Source organism: Fundulus heteroclitus, chromosome 8, assembly GCF_011125445.2.
Source record: "Fundulus heteroclitus isolate FHET01 chromosome 8, MU-UCD_Fhet_4.1, whole genome shotgun sequence".
Classification (NCBI taxonomy): domain Eukaryota; kingdom Metazoa; phylum Chordata; class Actinopteri; order Cyprinodontiformes; family Fundulidae; genus Fundulus; species Fundulus heteroclitus.
Genome location: NC_046368.1, coordinates 16,239,379 through 16,260,673, shown reverse-complemented (window position 1 = coordinate 16,260,673; position 21,295 = coordinate 16,239,379). Strand labels below are relative to the sequence as shown.

General features: G+C 39.7%; 3 protein-coding genes across 3 annotated transcripts; 2 read left to right on the top strand and 1 right to left on the bottom strand.

Annotated features, from left to right (window-relative positions):
• Positions 1 to 1,504: 1,504 nt before the first annotated feature.
• c8h9orf16 (chromosome 8 C9orf16 homolog) lies at positions 1,505 to 3,562 on the bottom strand. The gene is made up of 2 exons (XM_012874523.3): positions 3,207 to 3,562; positions 1,505 to 2,485 (listed from the first exon to the last, which is right to left on the bottom strand). The coding sequence occupies exons 1-2, from the start codon at positions 3,283 to 3,285 to the stop codon at positions 2,253 to 2,255; spliced, it is 312 nt and encodes a 103-aa protein (XP_012729977.2). The 5' UTR covers positions 3,286 to 3,562; the 3' UTR covers positions 1,505 to 2,252.
• Positions 3,563 to 4,298: 736 nt separating this feature from the next.
• On the top strand, positions 4,299 to 7,701 carry surf2 (surfeit 2). The gene is made up of 6 exons (XM_012874522.3): positions 4,299 to 4,454; positions 4,578 to 4,729; positions 4,827 to 4,930; positions 5,265 to 5,447; positions 7,079 to 7,215; positions 7,331 to 7,701. The coding sequence occupies exons 1-6, from the start codon at positions 4,380 to 4,382 to the stop codon at positions 7,418 to 7,420; spliced, it is 741 nt and encodes a 246-aa protein (XP_012729976.2). The 5' UTR covers positions 4,299 to 4,379; the 3' UTR covers positions 7,421 to 7,701.
• A 2,814-nt stretch (positions 7,702 to 10,515) lies between these two features.
• Positions 10,516 to 21,122, top strand: surf4 (surfeit 4). The gene is made up of 6 exons (XM_012874521.3): positions 10,516 to 10,791; positions 13,160 to 13,346; positions 14,433 to 14,509; positions 14,591 to 14,634; positions 17,861 to 18,047; positions 19,760 to 21,122. The coding sequence occupies exons 1-6, from the start codon at positions 10,744 to 10,746 to the stop codon at positions 20,024 to 20,026; spliced, it is 810 nt and encodes a 269-aa protein (XP_012729975.3). The 5' UTR covers positions 10,516 to 10,743; the 3' UTR covers positions 20,027 to 21,122.
• The last annotated feature ends 173 nt before the right edge of the window (positions 21,123 to 21,295 follow it).

Sequence of the window (21,295 nt, the reverse complement as noted above, 5' to 3'; positions counted from 1 at the left end):
GCACCTGAAATAGGATGCTATAGATGACATGTTCCTATTTTAAGTGCAAAAATCTCATTGCATTGGCAAATCCTCTTATTTACGTACTCAAATCAAGGACAAATGCACTCAGTTCAAGAAAATTTGTCTCAATTTTAGTTTTATTTTTGCAGTGAAGCAGAAGGACGCACAGCATCACAGTCTCTCTCTGTTCTCAACAACAGACGTGCGGTGGGAGCCTGCGGGAAAAAAAAACTAGGTGTTCAGCCAGCTAATCACACATTTTACCATCCGTTACGCCGCTTGGTGTACGCGAAGGAGAAGAGTGATATTACACACTTGGGAAGAATATTTAGTGCGCCTTATAGTCCCAAAAATACCGCACATACCACATTAACTATACATTACAACAGTTTTGACTTCAAATTATGGAAGTAAAATTTCATTTTAACGGCACAAATTTCCAGTGTAGAGAAACGTGGATTTCTCAGGCCATAAATAGACTCTGTGGTGTCGGCTGCCGGTCACTTTAACTTTCCACCCTGCTGTCGTCAGGTCAGGAGAGCGCACCGTCACCCTGATCCTCATCTGATTGTCAAAGTCCGTACTGATGGTAATGTGAAAACCCTTTTTTTCACTTTAAAATTGCTTTTAGTAAGCTGGAAAGTAGAACGTGATCGACATAATCAGTTCAACAAGGGACAGTTTTAAAAGTATTAAGGTTGGACTTTGGATTAAGGTGGATAAATCTGGTCCGTAGGTAGATTAAATTAATTTTTTTGTTAACAAAAGTAGGCAAGAGCTGTAGCTTTTAAACAGGTCATGGTAGGGAGCCAATTTTGGAAGTGGACACCTAACAAAACTATGACTAAAAGTGATGGCTACTCTTTCATAGTAAAAGCCCAAACAGATCAGCAGCAGCAGCAGATCCAAGGTTTCCCCCACCAGCCTGGCTCTGGATTTAGACTATGATGTTTCAGAGTAATATAATTTAAGTTGATGCTAGAAAGCCAGTTTTTAAATCGATCCAGACACCAAGGAGGGATTTTATTCAGAATCCCTGCTGGTGTCACATTCCTGGTGTGCCTATATCGAAATAAAAGTTTCCATTGTTATTGAAGGCAACTGTGAGCGTTCGCAGCGCGATGTAGTTTGCAGTAGTTGCTGTGTAGTCGACTTCGCGTTTTCCCCTCGTTTCGTTTTATTTTCCTTCCATAGAAGTATACATCGGGACATTTTTGGAAGTGTTTGTGTAGCGAGAAGTTACCGTAAACTGTCCTCCTGCATTTTTGAAGTACCGGTTACAAACAGTAGGGTTTACAAGTGTGTCACTGCAAAAATACTGGAAAGAGGGATGTGTCACTTCCCTCTTTATGATTGGTTTTCATGTCCTGGCATCATTTCATCTTCCATCCTAGTTTAGGATATCTTAACCCACGAAAAAAAAACTAAACAAAAAAAGAACTGACACGCGTAGCAGCTTTTCTAATCATGGAGACGAGTCTGATGACTGTCACATGTTGGGTTTTTTTCTTTATTTGAAGGAATAAAGACGTCTGCTAGACTTGACTCTTGAAGCTCGTTAAACCTGAAAGGTTCAGAGGAGAGGGAAAAAAAACACAAATGGTAGTTTTTGAATAAAGCTGTTTGCTTCCTATTGTATTTTTATTCAGCTACTGAGAAATCTAGATAAACGACCACAGGATGTTTTTTTTAAACTGCTGGAAGTTTATTGTATTTTTGGATGTTTTCTTTTCCGTTTCAGAGCAATCTTAATTTATATTAAAATGTCTGACAATTCCCACAATGTGTCGGTAGTAATTTTGATTCTTTACAACTGACAGACACTGGTTAGACCAAATCTCACATACATTTAATTAAAAGAACCACAACACTACAGAGCATTGATAGCGCTTTAGAGATATATTAACACGTAGACTAAGCTTTGGAACTAAATAAATAGATTGCTGTTATTTCAAAGTAACTTGAGCTGATATCTGGATACATCTTTGCAATCAAAAATATTCATTATAGATGCAGCAATTTTAGAGCAGCGACACGTTTGATTGGATTTCCTAAGTCTGTCAAAGAAAACTTGATATTTTATTAGGAGATAAACGCCAATCTGCACAGAACAGGAGCAACAGGTCACAGGTTACTTTCATATGCATTGCCATGTCTCCTAACGAGGTTGTGTAGTTGCTTTTAGACATGAATGGATTAGGTAATGGATGACCGATCGCTGTCTTTGCCTTCACATCTAGCTGATCAAGTCACTGATTTTCTTCATCTTGGTCTTGCTTGCTTGGTAACGAAGGCTCCTGCTCCACAGCATGCTGCTCCTCTGGGGTTGGCGAGCCGACTAGCTGTGCCCTGAAATCCAGGCGGGCCTGCCGGTTTGACTCCAGCAGTTCGTGCAGTTTGCCGTTAAGCGCGTCATTGCGCTCCTCCAGGTCGTCCAGATAGTTGTTGATTTGATCTAGCATGGAGTTGATCGCCGCGTATTCTGTGGACACACAGGACAAGACTGCTTTAAAACCACGTACAGCGACTTGCAGAAGCATGATGCCTCCCCTCAGCATGATACCGTTACCACCATGTCTTGCTGTGGGGGATGGCACATTCGGGGTAATTTTCAGCATTTTTGCATGTAGGAACTCTTTCCATTGTTCAAATGACAGATTTAACATTGGTCTATGATACACTAAAGATGTTTTCTAACCTAAACCCGCTTTGGAGTTCTCCACACCCTTATTTCTGACTGGTCTGCTGTGTTCAGTGGTCATCAAGATGTTTAACTTTGTCCAAAAAAAGAGAGACCTGCTGCATTACTGAAATTTAATTACGGTCGATAAAAGTTTGTAATGCGTGTCATGCTTTTTAAGATCTGTACTGGCAAAAGATATTTCCACTTCCGGGTTTTGCGAAGTGGAAAACTTTGAGCATTAAATGCTAAGAAAATAGTTTGTATCGCAGCAAAGTGTAACAAAAGTTCACGGAGCAGCGATAGTTTTACAAGGCAGCTTCTGTCGCAGCTTTTTAAATTATAACGATGCACATCCAGTTTAATTATGTTCCGATCTTCACATTTTTTTAATTTTTCCTAGAGATGTTTGCAGCAGCTTGTGTGATATATAAGAAGGTCAACTAAGACTGAAGTGTTATTTAAATAATAAATTACGGCTCGTATTTCTTAGTTGCATCACATAATAATGGGACGGCGTTACCCTCGTCGCCAAATTCGTCGTCGTCGTTGATGATCCCATCTTCAGTGGAGATGCTGGGGTCTCCGTTCGGTCCAGACATGATTTACAAACCTTCCCCTCTTCGCTTTTTAAAGCAAAACTATTTGTGCTAACGTTCAGCTAGCAGGAACTAGCATTAGTAGAGAGGCAGTCGCTCTCAGATAACTGGGTCAAACTTTTCTACATTAGCAAGGAGCTCGTTAATGTCTTCTCTTCGGTTATTTTCAGGTTTGGTGACAATTTATTTTTTTTTACTGTGAAAAAGCAAATACAACACTCGTATATCGGATCAATGAGCCGTCTACTATTTGTGTACGGAACCAAAGGATTGTGGGTAAGTAATGTGCGGCGTTTCAGAACAAAGCAAGAGGGTTCACTCTGTAGGAATTTTCCACTCAATAGGTAATTGTGCATAAAGTAAATAATTTAATAATTAATAATAATAGCTAACAATTTAAGCTCTATAAAACCCTTTAAAAGGCTACTTCGATTTATTTCTGTTTGTGAGCTTGAGTCAGTCTGTTAAGACTAAGACAGAATCTGCTGTTTTTACAAAAAACGTATGGAGTGAGCCCTCTTACTTCTACTCCTCTCTGAAAGTTAGCCGTCAGAGTCAGCTGACCAAAGGCTGCCAGCACCTGACTCTCAAGCTCAAAATAAATACAGCTATGGTTATTTATAGGTGTCGATAAATGTAATCAAATAAAAAAAATACACAATGAAAAGTCGAGATAACCTAATATAAAAAGACAAATACAATTGTCTTAGTTTTTAGTCTTTGTTCTTACTTTATTTTAGTATTTATTCTGTTATTCAAACTAACTGCAGCATCGCAAATGGACCGGTTGACACAGCGCATGTCCATTTCAAACCAGGTGAATTGTATCGTAATTGCGATAGAATTGCTGGAGTGAAATCGAATATTTAGAAACAAAAACACTGACAGTTTCCGAGTAATCCTTTGATTTTCGTGACCAACTTTTTGGGGGACGGAGAATCACCCTGATGTTGTCCTTTCTGACTTTGGTCAGTAGAGGGCGCTGACACGGAGAAACGGGAACCAACTTCAAACCACGTGTCCGGCAGCTTCCTGTTTGGGGGAGGCGGCTCCATTACAACACGCGTGGATCTGTGTGTGGGGAGTGTTTCTCGGGAATGGACGAATTACCCGCGGAGATCAGAACGTTTCTCGCCGAACATCCCTGTTTTCAGCTCACAGATGACAAAAAGGTTCACAATAAATTGCTCTCAAAACGCGCGCACGTGACATAGCCGCGTGCTAACTTTACTCGTTGTAGTCAAAGTGCAGCTCTGTGATCGACCTTTTAAACGTCAGCAAATGTTTGTCTGCAGATCAAATGCACCCTGAACGGACACGAGATGCCCTGCAGCCTGACGGAGCTGCAGGGCTTCATCCAGGGGAGGAAATATAAGAAACTGACCACAGAAGCAGAGTTCAACTACAGCCAGTATGAGCCTCACATTGTACCAAGCACGAAGCAACCGTAAGGAGACCTCTGCTCGCTTGCTTTGCATCACTATTGTAGATTATTAAATCAATCTGGCTCGGTGTGACCTTTTCGGATCTGTCTTGTTTTCTAGCAATCGGCTCTTCTGCAAACTGACCCTGAGGCACCTCAACAGGAAACCAGATCATGTCCTGAGACACGTCAGTGGGAAACGCTTCAAGAAGGCCCTGTCTCATTGTCAGTGCATCGCTCATGTACATGCATGACGCTGTTAAAAAGAGTTGGCGGTTTTAAAGAGTTGGCTGGGCAGTATTTGCGTGCAAGACAAAAAAAAAAAGAGCTTTAAGTTATTCAGGAAGGAAGTTTGAGTTATCTGATGTCTGCTGATGAGGATGTATTTCTGCTGATTCCTGTCATTCTTGATCTACTCTTGTCAAACTGTTCAGACACATGTGTGCTAATGAAAATCAAACATGTTAGGATATCAGTACCTGTTGTTTCCCTGTGTCTCCTAAAAAAAAAACAACAAGCATGATTAATGAAATGAGTGCTGTGTGTGTGTGTGTCCCAGATGAGGAGTGTGTGAAGCAGGGGGTCGAGTACGTTCCAGCCAGACTGAAGCAGAAGAAGCCCAAAAACACAGGAGAGGAAAGGAGCCGGCCCCCAAAGAGACAACCCAACGGCATGTGGCAACCTCCGTCGAGCGACGACGAAGGCAGCGACTCTGAAGACAGCATGAGCGACCTCTATCCATGTCAGTACGCTCTGAGCGTGTTGCGTGTATGGCAGAAGCTGGGGCGTAGTCTTGCAACGTACATATTTGAAGAAAAAAAAATGCAATCTTTATTGGAGAAAAATTCTGTAGTGGTGGGAGGAAAAACTCTCCTGTTAAGAAATAATTGAAAGAAATGTTACGGCGCAGGTATCGGAATCCCTTGATTCGTCTCTTGTATTGAGCTCACGATGTCGTGTTCTCCAAGTCCCCCTCACTTTTGAGGGAGATTGAAGGTGCTTTTCTACCAATTTATCCTTCGTTTTGCTTGATGATGGGACAGAAATTGCTTTTTCCTGGGATCAGTCACTGAGCTATATAATACACTGGAGTGCTAATCACCGTCTGTTAGAACGAGTCGCTTTGAAGCCACCAGCCGCCATATTGGTACTCCCTATTTTCCTCCAGTAACTAGGGAATATGTGCGCTACAGCATCGAATAACGAGGATTTTCTCATGTTCAGGGGAGGCTTAAGACTTTTAAAATGTCGAATGCCATATACTTTTATGTTATGTTCTAAAACTATCAAGTACTGAGAAAGTCATGTGCTGAAATATTTTGCATTTTATTCATTTAAATATATATGTTTAACATTTATAAATATATAAATAACAATATATACAAAAACATATATTTACATGTGTATACATATATATACATATACACATACTTATATATACATATGTATATATTTAATATGAATAACATGTAAAATATTTCAGCACCTAATTTCCTAGTAGTTGATAGTGTTAGTACATCCACTGACTGTGAAACGTTTTCACACAGCCAGAAAACTGCTTGTTGTTGCAACCAAATCCTATGGGATTCTGTGAGAGTAGGGAGTAGCAAGATGGCAGCCAGTGACTTCAGTTTTTCGGCAAAATCGGCACTCCAGTGTAATATATAGCTCAGTAGGATCAGTCCCAGACTGCATGTTGCTGAATAGATGGTGAGTGATAATTGTCGTGGAGGTGGTAACTACAAAATGCCACTCTAGGTCGCCGCTGTCAAATGGCACATTTCAGAAAATTAGACACGTGGTTCTTGCAGCCAGGTGTGCAGGGACTTACAGAAATGAAAACGTCCCATGCCTTGTTTATACCCCAGGGGGAAAATGAGATTGTGGATCACTGACTTGGAAGTTTCTGTAATCTCAAAGTGAACCTTTGGTTAAAAAAAAGGCTTTACTTACATTTATTTGAAAGATATTGTGAGGGATACTATTTGGTTTTGTTGAGAATTTTGTTGTATTTTAAACTGGGACCCTATGAATTGTTGTACTTAAAGAAAAAGTTGTGAGATTAACCTACTAAAATAACAAAATTTATGTTTTAAGGTTTTATACTCCTGTTTATTCAGCGGAGGCAAATTTGTCATCTTTATCTAATGACCTGTGCAGATTTTCCTGCTTTGCTTACCAACTACTGGTATATGGCTGGTTTTTGGACCCTATTTTCTTACATTTTATATATATATATATATATATATATATATATATATATATATATATATATATATATATATATATATATATATAGTAAAAGTAGGTCTTATGCAGAGGTCGGACATACGGATGCTGATTGGTTGAGCATTTGCACATGTATTCCCACAGCTTCAATGTTCACTTGTAAAAATCCAGAGGAGGAAAGTAAAGAGGGTGGAGCTGATGGTGAAGACGGCGATGACTTCATGACAGATGAAGATGAGGAGATGGAAGTGGACAACCAGGTGGTACAGAAGCGCAAAAAGGTTTGTAAAAATGGATCTGAAAGTGCTATTGATAATAATACCACGATGACCGTTTCTGTTGAATGTGTGGTTTGGTAGCGCCTGCTCATCAGACGTTTACGCTCTCGTGTTGTAGGTCCAAGGTGGAGGCTTCCAGAAGAAAGCCAGAAATAACCGGTGGAAATCAGGACACAAGAAACACAAAAATGCCCAAAATGGAAAGTAACCCGTGAATGCACATATGTACAGTATTTCTATTGCTGGATGTCTGTCAGGAGGCAACGCTGACATCCAGTGTAGACCGTGGATTTAAACCAGCATCCGTTAAAAAAAGGATGCTGTCGACTTCTGGGAAATGCTTTCTCTTTCAGAAGTCCTGATGTCCGCACAGCTGGTTTTTTATGACATAAAAACGTTTATCTCTTCGCCAGTTGGACTTTTTTTTTGTGATTTCTAATCTGATGCACATGTAAAAAAAAAATAATAATACAGCTTCATTTAAATTGTCCAAATATTGTATTTGTATTTATTTCTTCCGCCGTTGCAGCTATCCCTTCCAGGACAGCAGTAAATTCATAGAACGTGTTCTGTGAATGTAGGAAATCCAAATTAAGCAGTTTTCTATACACCTTTTCCAGATATTGACATTTCTGACATAAAAAAAAAATACTTTTTAATGTCAATTGACAACCAAAGAGGAAAAAGGCTTGAAACCATTTGCAGTATTTTTACAGATGGTATTTTTAACACATTGCCGGGCTTCAAAATACGATTGAGTTTATCACAATGCGCGTTAGCACAAATGAGGTTTACAGCTTTTAGAAAAATCTCTAAATTTTTGGCATAATTCTCTTCATAATTCATTGCCTGAAGTCAATAAACCAAACCTAAAAGCTTAAAAGAAAATGGATGAGTGTAATGAAATGTCCATACTTGTTCAATAACATGTAGCCTGAAGAAATAACCTGAAGTCTCTCGCATCACTGCGGAGGAGTTCAGGGTTTGGATCAGTGACTATTGGAAGATGTAGCTGCAAAATAAGCCCGTAATCATCACGTTTAACAGAAGGCACGAGTCGCTTTGGGATGTGCTGTTTTGTTTTTGACCAAATTGTCGCCGCTCGATACGGCCGAACCCCTCTGGTCTCAACTCTCCACAGAGATCGTTTAAGAAGTCCTGCGGCTTATCCAGCGCCCAACGTTTTTTACACTCCAGCCCATGTGTCACATTCTCTCCAGAGAGAAGAGCTTTTGCCCTGGCCGCCCCTTCCAATAAAGCTTCATTTGTTCAGTCCTTTCACCGCTGGCTGGATTTGCCGAGCCGTCCAACTGCTGGTAAGATCAACTCTCTGAAATCTGCTGTCCATCTTTAGGAAAGACTGAAAAATTGCCTGGAAATGACCTTTTGACCCTTTCCAGATTGATGAGCAGCAGCAGCCAATTCTCAGACATCGTTGAGGTTCATGCCGAGACTGGTTTCAAAATCTTCATCATCAGGGCCCGCTGTCCTCCAGGTTTCCCTGATGGCACCCTCCTTAATTTAAATGTTCACTTAGATAGCATTTAAGCAAATAACTTGATTTCTAGATATAAGCATTGTGGCGTCTTCATACGGGACTGTAGGGCGGGCTAAGACCTATGCAGTAATGCAGGAGCTATTCAGGTTTGTTCAATCGCAATTCATGTAAAGATTGTATTGAAACAGCAATTTCCTTCTGGGATTATTAAAGTATTTCTGATTCTGAATATGTATTACATGCACAAAGGGATGCATTATAAGTTCTTTCTTGAGGAGTGTTTTTTCCAGCCAATATGGACCAAAATTTGCTTTGACTCCCAATAATATTACATAAGACCAATATGATGGGGAGTTTTAAAACAAACGTCTACTGAAATGCATAAGGGCAGTCCTTAGTCCGGGCTCCTTTTGCATGAATCGCTGCATCAATGCGGCATGGCATGGAGGTGACATATGAAGAAGCCTAGATTGCCTGATTGTGGCCTTCAGCTTGTCTGCATCGTCGTTTTTGGTGTAACTCATCTTCTTTCCTGATTATATAGACATTCTCTATGAAACGAAGGCCGTAAAACCGGCCATCCGTTCTTTTTGGCAATGTGGGCGGGTGCCGAGGCCTGCTGGTAAATGATGTCAGCCTTTTCCTAAAGTTTATCGGCAGAGCATAGCATGTAGTGTTCCTAAAATGTTCTCGCTGACTACTGTCTTGATAAAACATGGGTGGATCAGCAGCAGCAAATCGCTTGGTTTGGAAAATTCACTCAAGCAGCTTGAGGTCCAAGCAACTCCGTGCCTCTCCACTCTTCGTTCAGACTCCCGGATCAGTATTTCCTAACGAAACGCAAGATTAACTTTCATCTGAATCTCCCACGAACTCTTGAACCTGGAGATTTCTTCACAATCTTCTCGAGGCTGCAGAAATCCCTTTTATACCTACACACCTTTCTCTGCCACACGTTTTCCTTCCACTTAACTTTCCAGCCAGCTTCTTCCTTGCGGAGGGTGTCAGTGATTGTATGCCGCACAGCTGGCAAGTCTTTCCGCATGATTATGTAGGCTAAGAGATAAAGTTATGATACTCTTCTACTTTTTTTATTGATTTTTTTTATTTCATTAGCTGTAAACCCTCCAGACCACTCAGGTCTTCTGGCTCCAGCCTTCTCTGCATACCTAGAACCAGAACCAAACACGGAGAAGCAGCATTTAGTTCCTATGCTCCACTTATCTGGAACAAACTTCCAAAAAACTGTAAAAGTGCTGAAAGCCTGAGTTCCTTTAAATCGAGATTAAAAACACATTTGTTTAAAATTGCCTTTGAATGTTCAAGTTAAACTGTTTTACTGTTTGTTTGTTTTTTGTTTTTTTCTACATTCTATCCCTACTTGCTTTTATTCCTATATTTTAATCATGTAAAGCACTTTGCATTGTCTCTGTACTGAATTGTGCTATATAAATAAATTTGCCTTGCCTAACTTTCGAAATGTAGCTGTACTTTTATATTTACCTTGATTTTATCTGTTGATGAAACTGATTATTGCTGCTTCTGTGTTAGCAGTTTCATCTATAATTAATTTTGTCAAGCACTATTTTTTAATATATTTTTTTTAATATATATCTATCTATCTATCTATAGATAGATAGATAGATAGATAGATATAGATATATATATATGGTTGCTGTCCTCGATGAGGCGACCTTTGCATTAAATGTACGCACCTTGTTTACTATAAGTACCTGTTTACCCGGGAACAACAATGCCGGGCGGCGGCGTGAAGCCCCTGGCCGCTTCAGCATACGTGGCATACGGCGGTTGCAGCGACATGCAGGGGGGCTCCTCGTCAAATCGCGGCGCATTGTGGGGCGGGAGGCGGCCTTTCTGTGCGTCCGTCCGAGGAGGCTACCGGGAAATCTGCAACTAAATAACGGAGGGGAGGAACGCAGGCTGCGCAAACGAAGCCAGGACACCGTGCGTTGTGTTGCGCGTTTTCTTTAAACGAAACAAAAAGAACAACACAACTGTAACGTTGGAGGAAAATGGGGCAGGAAGACCTTATGAACAAAGCCGAAGACGTGGCAGACCAGGTAACTTCATTACTAGCATGCTAGCCCGCTGTTAGCATGCTAGCCGCGGCTAGCATGCTAACTAGTTTTCATGTGAGTCAAGTGAAGCTCCGGAGCGTTTCCTTTTACATTTTCTCAGCTTTGGTTGTTCTTTGTTAAACTTTTTTATATATTTTTGACAACCGTGAAAGCATGGTCAAGGATACTTGGGATAATGTTTTAATTGGAATAATGAAATTAATTCAGGAATGCCTGGTACCCCTGTCATGTGCCTCCTTCGGGTAGCATGAAAACACACTGACCAGATGAAAGTGGCATTTGTTGATTCATTTAGCTGTTATTTGGATGTTTACTGCATGTCGCCCTGCTTTTTTTATTATTATTTTTAGTTTTAAAAATATGAATATTAATCGGTCATTTCAGGGTGTCACAGTTAGCCAACATAGCCTCTGTGTGCCAGTATGTAGTTGTGAAACCTCTTGGATTATCTCACAAGTATTAGTCAACACCTAAAAGTTATTTCTGCCCTAATCTTTGTAAGCACACAATGCTCGCTCTTTGGTTAACAGACTACATGAAACATTAGCTGCCTTCAGATACACTGGCTGTGATACTTTACCATAAGCCACAGTGGATACATTTAAATGCCTGGTGTTGGTTTTGACGTTTGAGCTATTAGTCCTTAATGAAATAAAATAAAAAAAATACACGAGATCAGTTTGTGATTTTTGTGCCGTGCCTTTTTTTTTTTTTTGCTTTCAGGAATCTGTAAGAGGAAGAATAATGAGTTCAGTTTCCTTTAGGTTGCAGCGTGGGTTCAAACAGGAAGATTTGGTTACAACCTTTGAGAAGATTTGCAGCAGATGTTATCGCCTTTCGCATGCCAATCAAATGCTCTCTTATGCCCTTTGTCAAGTGTTATAGAATGTGTAAAAAAAAAAAAAAAAGAGGAAACTGGTCACAGAGTATATATAAAAACAGGAGGTTTGTATGATAAGTTGATCTTTATTTTAATGGTACGTCCCTATCAGAATGGATACCGAACCAGGTTTTTTTTTTTTTACTCAGACACAATATCCAGAGTTGTCTATTTCTAGGCTGTTGCAACAACCCCTGGGCTTGTTCGGATTGGCTCCAGCTCGGCCCATTCATGTCCCTGACAGCAGTGCTAGTGGGAGTTGGTTGGTGCTGATAGGCCGCCGAGGTCTGCCTGTGCTGATGTGGACTGTCGGATGGGCGGATCAGAGGGGGGGGTGGCAGGTCAACGCAGCTCCTCTGAGCACTATAGCACTATCTGCATAGTTGTGCCAGAATTGTAACTACAGTTTAGGCCCAGAGTTGGGGTTTGCTTTTAGGAACATACATGAGCAACTCTGTCGGAAGACGATGCATAGAAACCTGAGCGTCGTTGTTATATAGGGATTAATTTTGACGGCTTGCCCTGGTCTGTTTTTTTTTTTTTTTTCTGGGGATGCCTGAGGTGACCACGTGTTCTGGCCAGTTACAGTAAAACTATTAGTTTTCATACACAAGTTTGTTCTTTGTAATCCTTTTTATTATTTTTTTTCCATGTATAACATGAGAAAAGTCTTAATTTCTTCAGTCAGACCTTTTTGTTTTACGCAGTACGTTCCTGTTAATGATCATTACTGATCGCAGATGAACGACAAGGCTAAGCTTAGCCGGAGCAGCTTTCACAACGGCTGCTGTTTAGTGGCGCTTGTGACCCGCTGTTGTTGTTGTTGTTTATTTGTTTCGGTGATCGGCATCACTTCCTTGTAGAATCATGGTTTCATTATTCTCTAGACCAGAGGTCACCAAGTTGAGAGCTACCTGTACTGACCTTTTGAACTACAAGAGTCCAAGCTCACCTTAACTTTATGTAATATAAACATGCTTTTAATGCTTTTGTCATTTCTAAATCTATGTAAATACAAGTATGATTAAAAAGGGAGATCAACTGAATAAAATAACACTTTAGATGCAGCTCACTGGAAGATTGTAGTGCTTTTTTGAACCGTGTTGGTGACCCCCTGCTCCAGACTCAGGGTTGCAACCTAGAAGCTTTGTGCAAATTGTGTTTTCAGTGTTGTCCCACTTGGAATAAATAAAAGGTAAATAAAATGCCTTTGTTTAATTTAGGTAAAATAATTACAAATAGAAGTATGGCTGATCAAGTGTTGGGAGCACGCTAACATGACAAAATATGTCAAAATCCCACATCAAGCGAAATGTTTCCGTAGCTCTGCTTTTCTCCAGCGTGCCAGAATAAAATTAACGAGAAACTGCATAATTTGGATGTTACTCCGGACCTGTACAGACTCAATCTACTGCTGGGCGTTTCTACATTTTCCCCCGTTTTCATTCATTCGATGCTTGTGCTCTCCAGTTTCTGCGGGTGACCAAGCAGTACCTGCCCCACCTGGCGCGCCTGTGTCTCATCAGCACGTTCCTCGAGGACGGGATCCGCATGTGGTTCCAGTGGAACGAGCAGAGAGACTACATCGAGGCCACCTGGAACTGTGGCTACTTCCTGGCTACATGCTTTGTGCTGCTTAACCTAATCGGACAGCTCGGTGAGTGCCTGGAGGCGGTACACTGGGTTATATGTGGCGGTAAAGGACTTTGAAGCTTTACGTTTCTAATAGTCAGTAATTACAGATAAATTAGTGCATGATTTTATTTTAAAAATGGGTTATAATGGCAATGAATCTAGGCCGTGGTAAATATAGAGGCGATGTTACACTGATCAGTAAGAATCATCAAAAAGCCAGAAATGTCTATCGAGAAGGAATAACATTAAGTGCTGCTGTTTTTTTTTTGTTTTTTTTCCTTTTTTTTTAATCGCTACTAATAAACTGACAAGGATGTAAAACAGCATTTAAGTGAGATGAGCTCGAAACGTGGTTTACAATATCAGATGAGTGAAATGAGGAGTGTAGTTAAATACACATAAACCTCATCTTACCTCCAGATATGTTGGAAAACACTATGAACTTAACTTTTGGGTTTATGTTGTACAGACTTGGTGAAACAAACTAAGGATTTTACTGATCTGCCACAATAGTGGGTGAAAAATAAACGCCTCTCCTATCTCTGACACATGGTGTTTTTAAAAATCCACTATTTAAGTAACTTATGAGATAAAACAACATATAAAAAACAAAGAACCATTGAAGGGGAAAAAAAGTAAGACAACATACGTGTAACTTTTTTGAAGCAATAGAGTTCAGTTGAATAGAAAATGAGACATAAGTGGAATTATTCAAAGCATAATAGATATAAACAGTTTAAGTTTAGATACGCTAAAACTGTAAGAAGGCTTTAATATAAAACCAGCAGAGGACATTGGATCTTTGCTGGTAGTTTGACTACCAAATGAAATGGCAAGCTTGCTCAGAAGATTAGGCTGCACACACATCTTGGTCTCGTCTTGCTAAAACTGAATAAATGTTGAACTTTGCTGCCAGTCTGGCTGAAAACTGTCATTTGCCAAGTTGGCTGTTTGAAAAGTGGTTATTACAGGCCATTACTTGCCTTAATTAACTGGTGTTTATTCCTCTTAAAGCTGCAGAAGTTTACTTTTCACACAAGAAAGGCAGATTAAATGAACGAGCCTTGTCATCATGGGAGTGGCTATAACCTTTCCTTTGTCCTAACAGGTGGTTGTGTCCTCATCCTCAGTAGAAATTTTGTACAGTATGCCTGCTTTGGATTATTTGGCATCATAGCGTTACAGGTGAGAACAACTTTTCTCCTAATTATTTTAAGAAATGCTAAAAAAAAACGACTGTCTAATGTTCTTTCTGTCCCCCACCAGACCGTTGCTTACAGCATTTTATGGGACCTCAAGTTTTTGATGAGGTAGGTGTCATGTAACAACGGTTCCACTGAACGGCCTCCAGATTTTCCTTTTATTCTTAGTTAGTCTGTATCAAGTCACTCATCCTCAGGTTTCAAATCAATAAGCATAAAAGTTGTGAAACAGGCAAGGAAAATGTAGATTAGTACAGGATCCATAATAGCTGCTGTAATCACACTGAGGTTTCATCATATTAAAAACTTTATAATTCATCTTGTAGAGGCTTTACATGAGACGGTGTCACCGTTTTTGAAACATATACTCATGTAATGTTATGTGGTCAGGACGAGGCGTGGTCGGGCTCTGTGGTGTCGAGGTGTACCGCCCCTTTAAAGGGTTACTTTTAAACCGGCTAATTGGATCGATCTGTTCGTCTGGTTCAGACGGCTTTTAATGACTAAGTGAGAAAGTTTCCTCCAGACGTGTAGAGCAGAGTCTCACGGCTCTTCCCGTCGCTGCACACTGCTGGTCAGCTGGCTTAAAGTAGAGCACATCACCCCAGTTCTAAAGTCCTTACACTGGCTCCCTGTATCTCAGAGAATAGACTTTAAAATACTTCTGTTAGTCTATAAATGTCTGAATGGCTTAGCACCTAAATACATTACAGATTTTTTATCAGTGTATCAACCCTCCAGACCACTCAGGTCTTCTGGCTCCAGCCCGCTCTGCAGAACCAGAACCAGAACTAAACAAGGAGAAGCAGCATTTAGTTCCTATGCTCCACTTATCTGGAACAAACTTCCAGAAAACTGTAAAATTGCTGAAAGCCTGAGTTCCTTTTTAAATCAAGATTAAAAACACATTTGTTTAGGATTGCCTTTGATTGTTCTAGTTGAACTGTTTTACTGAAACTTTGTAGTCCAACTGTTTTTAATGTTTGCTTTTAGTTTCTATTTCCCCATGTTTTATTTTGTTTCTACATTTTATTCCAACTTGCTTTTATTCTGTTTAATTTTCCTATATTTTAATCATGTAAAGCCCTTTGTACTGAAATGTGCTATACAATTAAATTTGTCACGCCTTTCCTTAAAGAAGGCTATTACAAGTTGTCAGTTTTAAGCACCTAAAACATCATACAAACAGGGAAAGAAAGGCACAAAGACAATTAGTTTGGTTTTACTCTCGAGGAAAGTAGGAAGAGACCGTACAGTTACAATCTCCAACCCACTCTGCCGGTCTCAGCGTTCTCCTCGGTTTTATTAAGTTTGGGGCATTTCCCTAGTTACATGACTGAGGCTGTACTGAGGGGTGGGGAAACAGATAGTTACAGCCTCAGTTGTCAACAAAGATACACAGCTGAGCAATCACGTCCAGTCAGCACATAATCTTGTAGCGGAGTCTTCTTGTTTCAGGAAGCGAAGAAACAGAGTGTCTTCTGTTTCTTTGCACAGACATGATTATCATATCATGTGAGTAATATGATTTATATCAGAAGCTTACATTACTACATCATAACAAGATAAATCGGATAATGAAGTATGAACATTAATCCCAACACAGGTAAACCTGTATTTACCCATAATTTACTAGTTTCCAAATTTTCCCACAGCATGACCTGGACAGTCAGTGTGGAAGCTAACCTGATCTAGGGCTAGGCGATTGGAACCCCAAAAAATATCTCGATATACGATATTTATCTGTTTTTTTTTTTCCATATAGTAATTTATAAAAAGCCGTCTCTGATTTCTAGCTTTATCCAAAACATCTCACAGGCACATCTTTTAAGACAGCTGTAGAGAAATATGAGAAACGGCTGAAAAATGACCAACTGGAACACATGAAAGTATAATTTTAATGCAACATGGACCATCTTGATATAAACCATCTTATATCTCTTTTTAAAAAAACCTTGATATTTTTCAAATCTTGATATATTACCCATCCCTAGCCCCATCTCTCTCAGTACTGTGATGCTGTTTTAAAACGACAGTTTGCGAACAACACGCAGCATGTCTAGCGCAGCAGATGGACCATCGAATTAACCAGCCATCAGCAGCTTTTTAGTCTCAGCTGTTACTCTTCAAAGAGCAGAGTTTAGATTCTGCGTCGTCGTAAGCATTTAAAACCGTCTACGACCTGCATAATTCTTGTTTTCCATCCTTTTTATTTGTTTTAATCTTATTTCTGCAGTCCTGTGTAACACACAGCCAATGCCCGGTCAGGGTTTGTTTGTTTAGGAGCTGGATGAATCATCCAGTGTGTAAAGACACCTCCATCGCCGCGTCTGAGCCTTTCTGTTTGCAGAAGCTGTAATTCACGAGCTGTCAGGATAAGGTCAGATAGTAAGGTATCAGATGAGTCGTATAATCATGCAGCTGCTGGGCAGAAAATAGCAGTTCAGATGACTGAAAGCGGTAGTAGTATTAAACGTGAAGAAGTGATTGTAGCACTGTAAAGACCTGAGATGATGGCCCAATACTTAGTCAGCGGGGCCTTGTCCAACTCTTGCAATACTTGGATTAGAAAATAATCTAATTGCGTTTTGTTTTTGTTTTTATCTTAATATTGCGATTGAATGCGTTTTTGTTTTTTTTGTTTTGTTTTTTTTCCACTTTAATTGATCATGTCTTTTTAAACATATACAAATAACAAATCAATTTATTTCTTCACTGTGCAGATTAGTTGCTAAAAGAGCTGCTGCGTCTCAACTCGGAGCAGAAATGATTGCGTTCTGCCAACGATATATTTCAACCAAAATTTTGATTTTGACTTTTATCTGCATTAACCACAAGCAACAAATATGGCCTCTTGATAAAGATGTTTGTAGACAAGGACTATTTAAAACAAGAACTTTTATTGTTTTTATTATTCAGAATATTATTCAAGAGAACAGCTTTAAATTGACCTGGACATCAATCCTTGTTGAACATAAAGTGCAAAGTAAAGCAAGTCTGTATTAAAGACTGATTGCCCAGAACTTAATGCTATGGTGAGATTGCTGAAAGTTTCTGGTAAAACCGTATTATTTATATAAACTTTAAAGCAAGTAATAAAATTACATTATCTCACTGCTGCAACTGTCTTCCCTTCCATGTCGGGGCAAACCCACTTTAAACATATTAACAACACCTAAAGGAAGCGTCTGACTCACTAATTAATTGTTACATAGCCAAAAATTGCAGACCTCTGCGATTTGGAAAAAAAATTTTTTATTGCGACTATATTACAAATGCGATTTAATTGTGCAGCCCTACCCAGAACTAAAACTCCTCTCTCCCCGCCTCGTAGGAACCTGGCCCTTGGAGGTGGTCTGCTCCTGCTGCTGGCGGAGTCTCGTTCGGAGGGGAAGAGCATGTTCGCCGGCGTGCCCTCCATGGGAGAGAGTTCGCCGAAGCAGTACATGCAGCTGGGCGGCCGAGTGCTGCTAGTGCTCATGTTCATGACTCTGTTACACTTTGACTCCAGCTTCTTCTCTGTAAGTTCTGCCCTGGTGCCCCCTGTTTACACAAATGGGCCTCTGGCTCCATCTTCTGTTTCACCAGATGATCTTAGGCAGAGAAATACCAGGAGAGGAAGATTCCAGCTTTTAGAAATCGCACGGCAGCGTTTTCTTTCTAACCGGCCCCAGATTAACGTTGAAACAAAACATTTTGCTTCACTTCCGGCTGTCAAAGTTCTGCATTTGAAGAGTCTTGTTAGACTTTGATGTTGCCACAATGGGCTTCAGGGTGAAATTGTATTTTCAGTTGTTTCATTAGTTACACATACGAATATCCATGGTGGATATTTTGACCCAAAATAGCAGCTCCATCTCAGGTGTAACAATTCAGGAAGCATCTGACATCTGCATAAATCAAAGCACAGCTTTGTCTTAGCCATAAAGGGGGGGTTAAAAATAAGGAATTTGGATAGTGCTGCTTATTTACTCTGAATTCAACGAGGTGAAAGGCACACACTGCACAACGTCATCCTAAGCGTGCTGATTTATAAATGGCAGGTTGAGTGTAAAAAGTTTGCAGAAGCTTTACTGTAAACCGGATTCTAGCAGAAAAAATTGCAACAAGTAAAGTATCCATGTTTAAAATGTTAAAACGCTGTAAGGTTTGTTCTATAAATGACTAAACTAGGAAACAAGTTGGTGTCAACATGGTAAAATGTCTGGCATCCTGACAATTTCTTTTAGTTGTAAGTTTTGACAGAGTGGCTGTTTAAATATATTTAGATTTTTTTTTTCTTCAGTTTTTATAGAATTTATCTTTCATTCTTCCTAAAACTTCTAAATAAATCTGCAAAATTGAACCAGACTACAATCTGTTTTCTTTTTTCCTCAAAGTAACTTAAAAACTCAGATTTTATGTGCATTTATTTTAAATATACAACAGAATACTTTTGCATTTCTCTGGGAAAGTATCGTATCTCATTAGGATTTCACACGTACAGATAAATACATAGTAGAAAAGAGAAATGTTGAGCCTCAAGACTTTATTTGTAGCTCAGTTATAGAAAAAATCTGAGCTTTTACATTGCTTTGTATTTGGATGACATTTGATTCGTCACATCAAGTTTTTTGCTGTAATTATGGATTGTTTCTGTTTTTTAAAATTACAGACCGAAAATTCAATTGATGAAGTCACATTTGTTCAAAAAACAAAAAGGGACATTTTATCACCGTTTTAGCCTTAAGACCGTCTAAGATTGTAGTTTTTAAAAGCTTTTTATTTTTAACAAATAAAATAAAGGTGTCAAAGCTTGCAAACTGTATTTAGAATACAGTTACAGATAAGCCAATGTAGATTTTATGAGTCTAAATGTGAAACAGAGCTGACGTAAATGTGTGCAGTTAAGCAAGAAGCAGGGGAAGCATCCTGTTACCTTTTTTTTTTTAAATCAGACGCCAAATTCACTTTTATGCTGTTTCATAATTTGTGGATATTTTAGGTATCTGTATCTGGACAAAAAGAGAAATACTTTGTAGGAATCCTGCTTATCGAACATATCATGAAGCATTTATTGGGTCGCCCTGTTTAATAAAAATAAATGGGGATTCTAAACTTTGGCTCTTGTGTCAATGTGATTTCTCTCAGATATTATTTTTTAATCTTTATTCTGTTTCTGTCAGCCAATCAGCTGTTCCACACTTTTAAATCTTCCTGTCATTGTTTTTTTTTTTTTTTTTCTTCTCCACAGATCCTGCAGAACATGGTGGGGACAGCTTTAATCATTCTGGTGGCCATCGGCTTCAAAACCAAACTGGCAGCCCTGACCCTGGTCGTGTGGCTCCTTGCCATCAACGTGTACTTCAACGCTTTCTGGACCATCCCCGCCTACAAGCCCATGCACGACTTCCTCAAGTATGACTTCTTCCAGACCACCTCGGTCATCGGCGGCCTGCTGCTGGTGGTGGCGCTCGGCCCCGGCGGCGTGTCCATGGACGAGAAGAAGAAGGAGTGGTAGGCGGAGCGGGAGAATCACGCCGCACACCCTCACCACCATGGGACACAGAGACCACCCCTCTCTGACTGTTCTGCCCACAGGATACACAGCGTGTTGCGGGGGAAACACCTCAATCTATCAGTGGACTATGTTTCTTTTTTTTTTTCTTTTTTGGTCCCAACTGCTAATATTTTTTTTTTTTTTTTTTTTTTTTTTTGGTTTATTAAAAAAATGACTTTTTTATCATCATTTTCAAAGCCTCAGCCTTCAATGTCTGTATGAATAAAAATGCTTGTTTATTTTAAAGTGGAGCAGGAGAAAAAAACCCCAACGGTTAAATAAATGTTTGTTCTATGTTTAGAGGAATAAAAACAATTCATTGTATGTTGCAGGTGTTATGTCATAACTGACCATAAATCAACATCGATATTTTCTGAATTAAACAAGCAGATTAGATGGGAGGGGCCTGCAGTTTGGCTAATCCGAAGCCAGTTTTTGTTTCTTTAAGTATTTAACTATTGCAGTTTGGAGAGAGAGAGAGAGAGACACTCGGCTACAAGGCTTGGCTCTCTGTGTCTCATCTCCCTGCATCTTTCTTTTTTTGTTATTGTTTTCCACAATATCCAGCACTATAGTGTCTTTCCCATTTGTACACATTGAGTCTGGTCTCACTGCCAGCTTTTGTTTGTGTGGAGACGGTAAAGTGTACTTTATATATACTAAGTGGTGGATTGCAGACATTTCATTGGAAAAACTTCAGCACAGTTATCAGCTCCAGGACTTAGCGGGCGCTTTGTACCGTACGTCTTTGACAAATGCCTAACTAGTGAACTGTGTATGATTTCCAAGGTTAATTATAAGGGCGAGCGAGAGCGGCTCGACGTCTTGGGAGCATCGTATTCTGAGACGCAGAACGGCAAAGAAGACTGAGCTCAGTCACCAGCCACACAGACTCTGTCTTTGCTCAGTGCTTCTTACCCTGTGTGAGAACACTTAAACAAAAAAGTATTCAATGTATTAATTTTCAGAAGTTTATAGTGTATTTTTGATCATGTTTTTGTTTTTGTTTTTTGGAAGTTCATGGCGGGAAAAAAAAATAAACGTTCAGAAATACCAAGACCCAGTCAAAGTTCTTAAGAGTTTTAACTTCTTAAGTAAATCTCAATCTTATTAATCTAAATATCTCAGTTTTTGTGGCAACTGTGATGAAACAAAAGAAAAAAACAATTGTCAGATAAATACTGACCTCTACTGGCCCAGCTGGGTAGTTAATGGCTGTGAACGCCTGTA

Coding starts and splice junctions, on each gene's coding strand:
- c8h9orf16 (XM_012874523.3), bottom strand. CDS start 3,285: ATGTCTGGACCGAACGGAGACCCCAGCATCTCCACTGAAGATGGGATC. Junction 2,486..3,206: donor CGACGAATTTGGCGACGAGG/GTAACGCCGTCC, acceptor GTGTGTCCACAG/AATACGCGGCGATCAACTCC.
- surf2 (XM_012874522.3), top strand. CDS start 4,380: ATGGACGAATTACCCGCGGAGATCAGAACGTTTCTCGCCGAACATCCC. Junction 4,730..4,826: donor GTACCAAGCACGAAGCAACC/GTAAGGAGACCT, acceptor CTTGTTTTCTAG/CAATCGGCTCTTCTGCAAAC. Junction 5,448..7,078: donor CATGAGCGACCTCTATCCAT/GTCAGTACGCTC, acceptor GTATTCCCACAG/CTTCAATGTTCACTTGTAAA.
- surf4 (XM_012874521.3), top strand. CDS start 10,744: ATGGGGCAGGAAGACCTTATGAACAAAGCCGAAGACGTGGCAGACCAG. Junction 10,792..13,159: donor CCGAAGACGTGGCAGACCAG/GTAACTTCATTA, acceptor TGTGCTCTCCAG/TTTCTGCGGGTGACCAAGCA. Junction 18,048..19,759: donor TTGACTCCAGCTTCTTCTCT/GTAAGTTCTGCC, acceptor TCTTCTCCACAG/ATCCTGCAGAACATGGTGGG.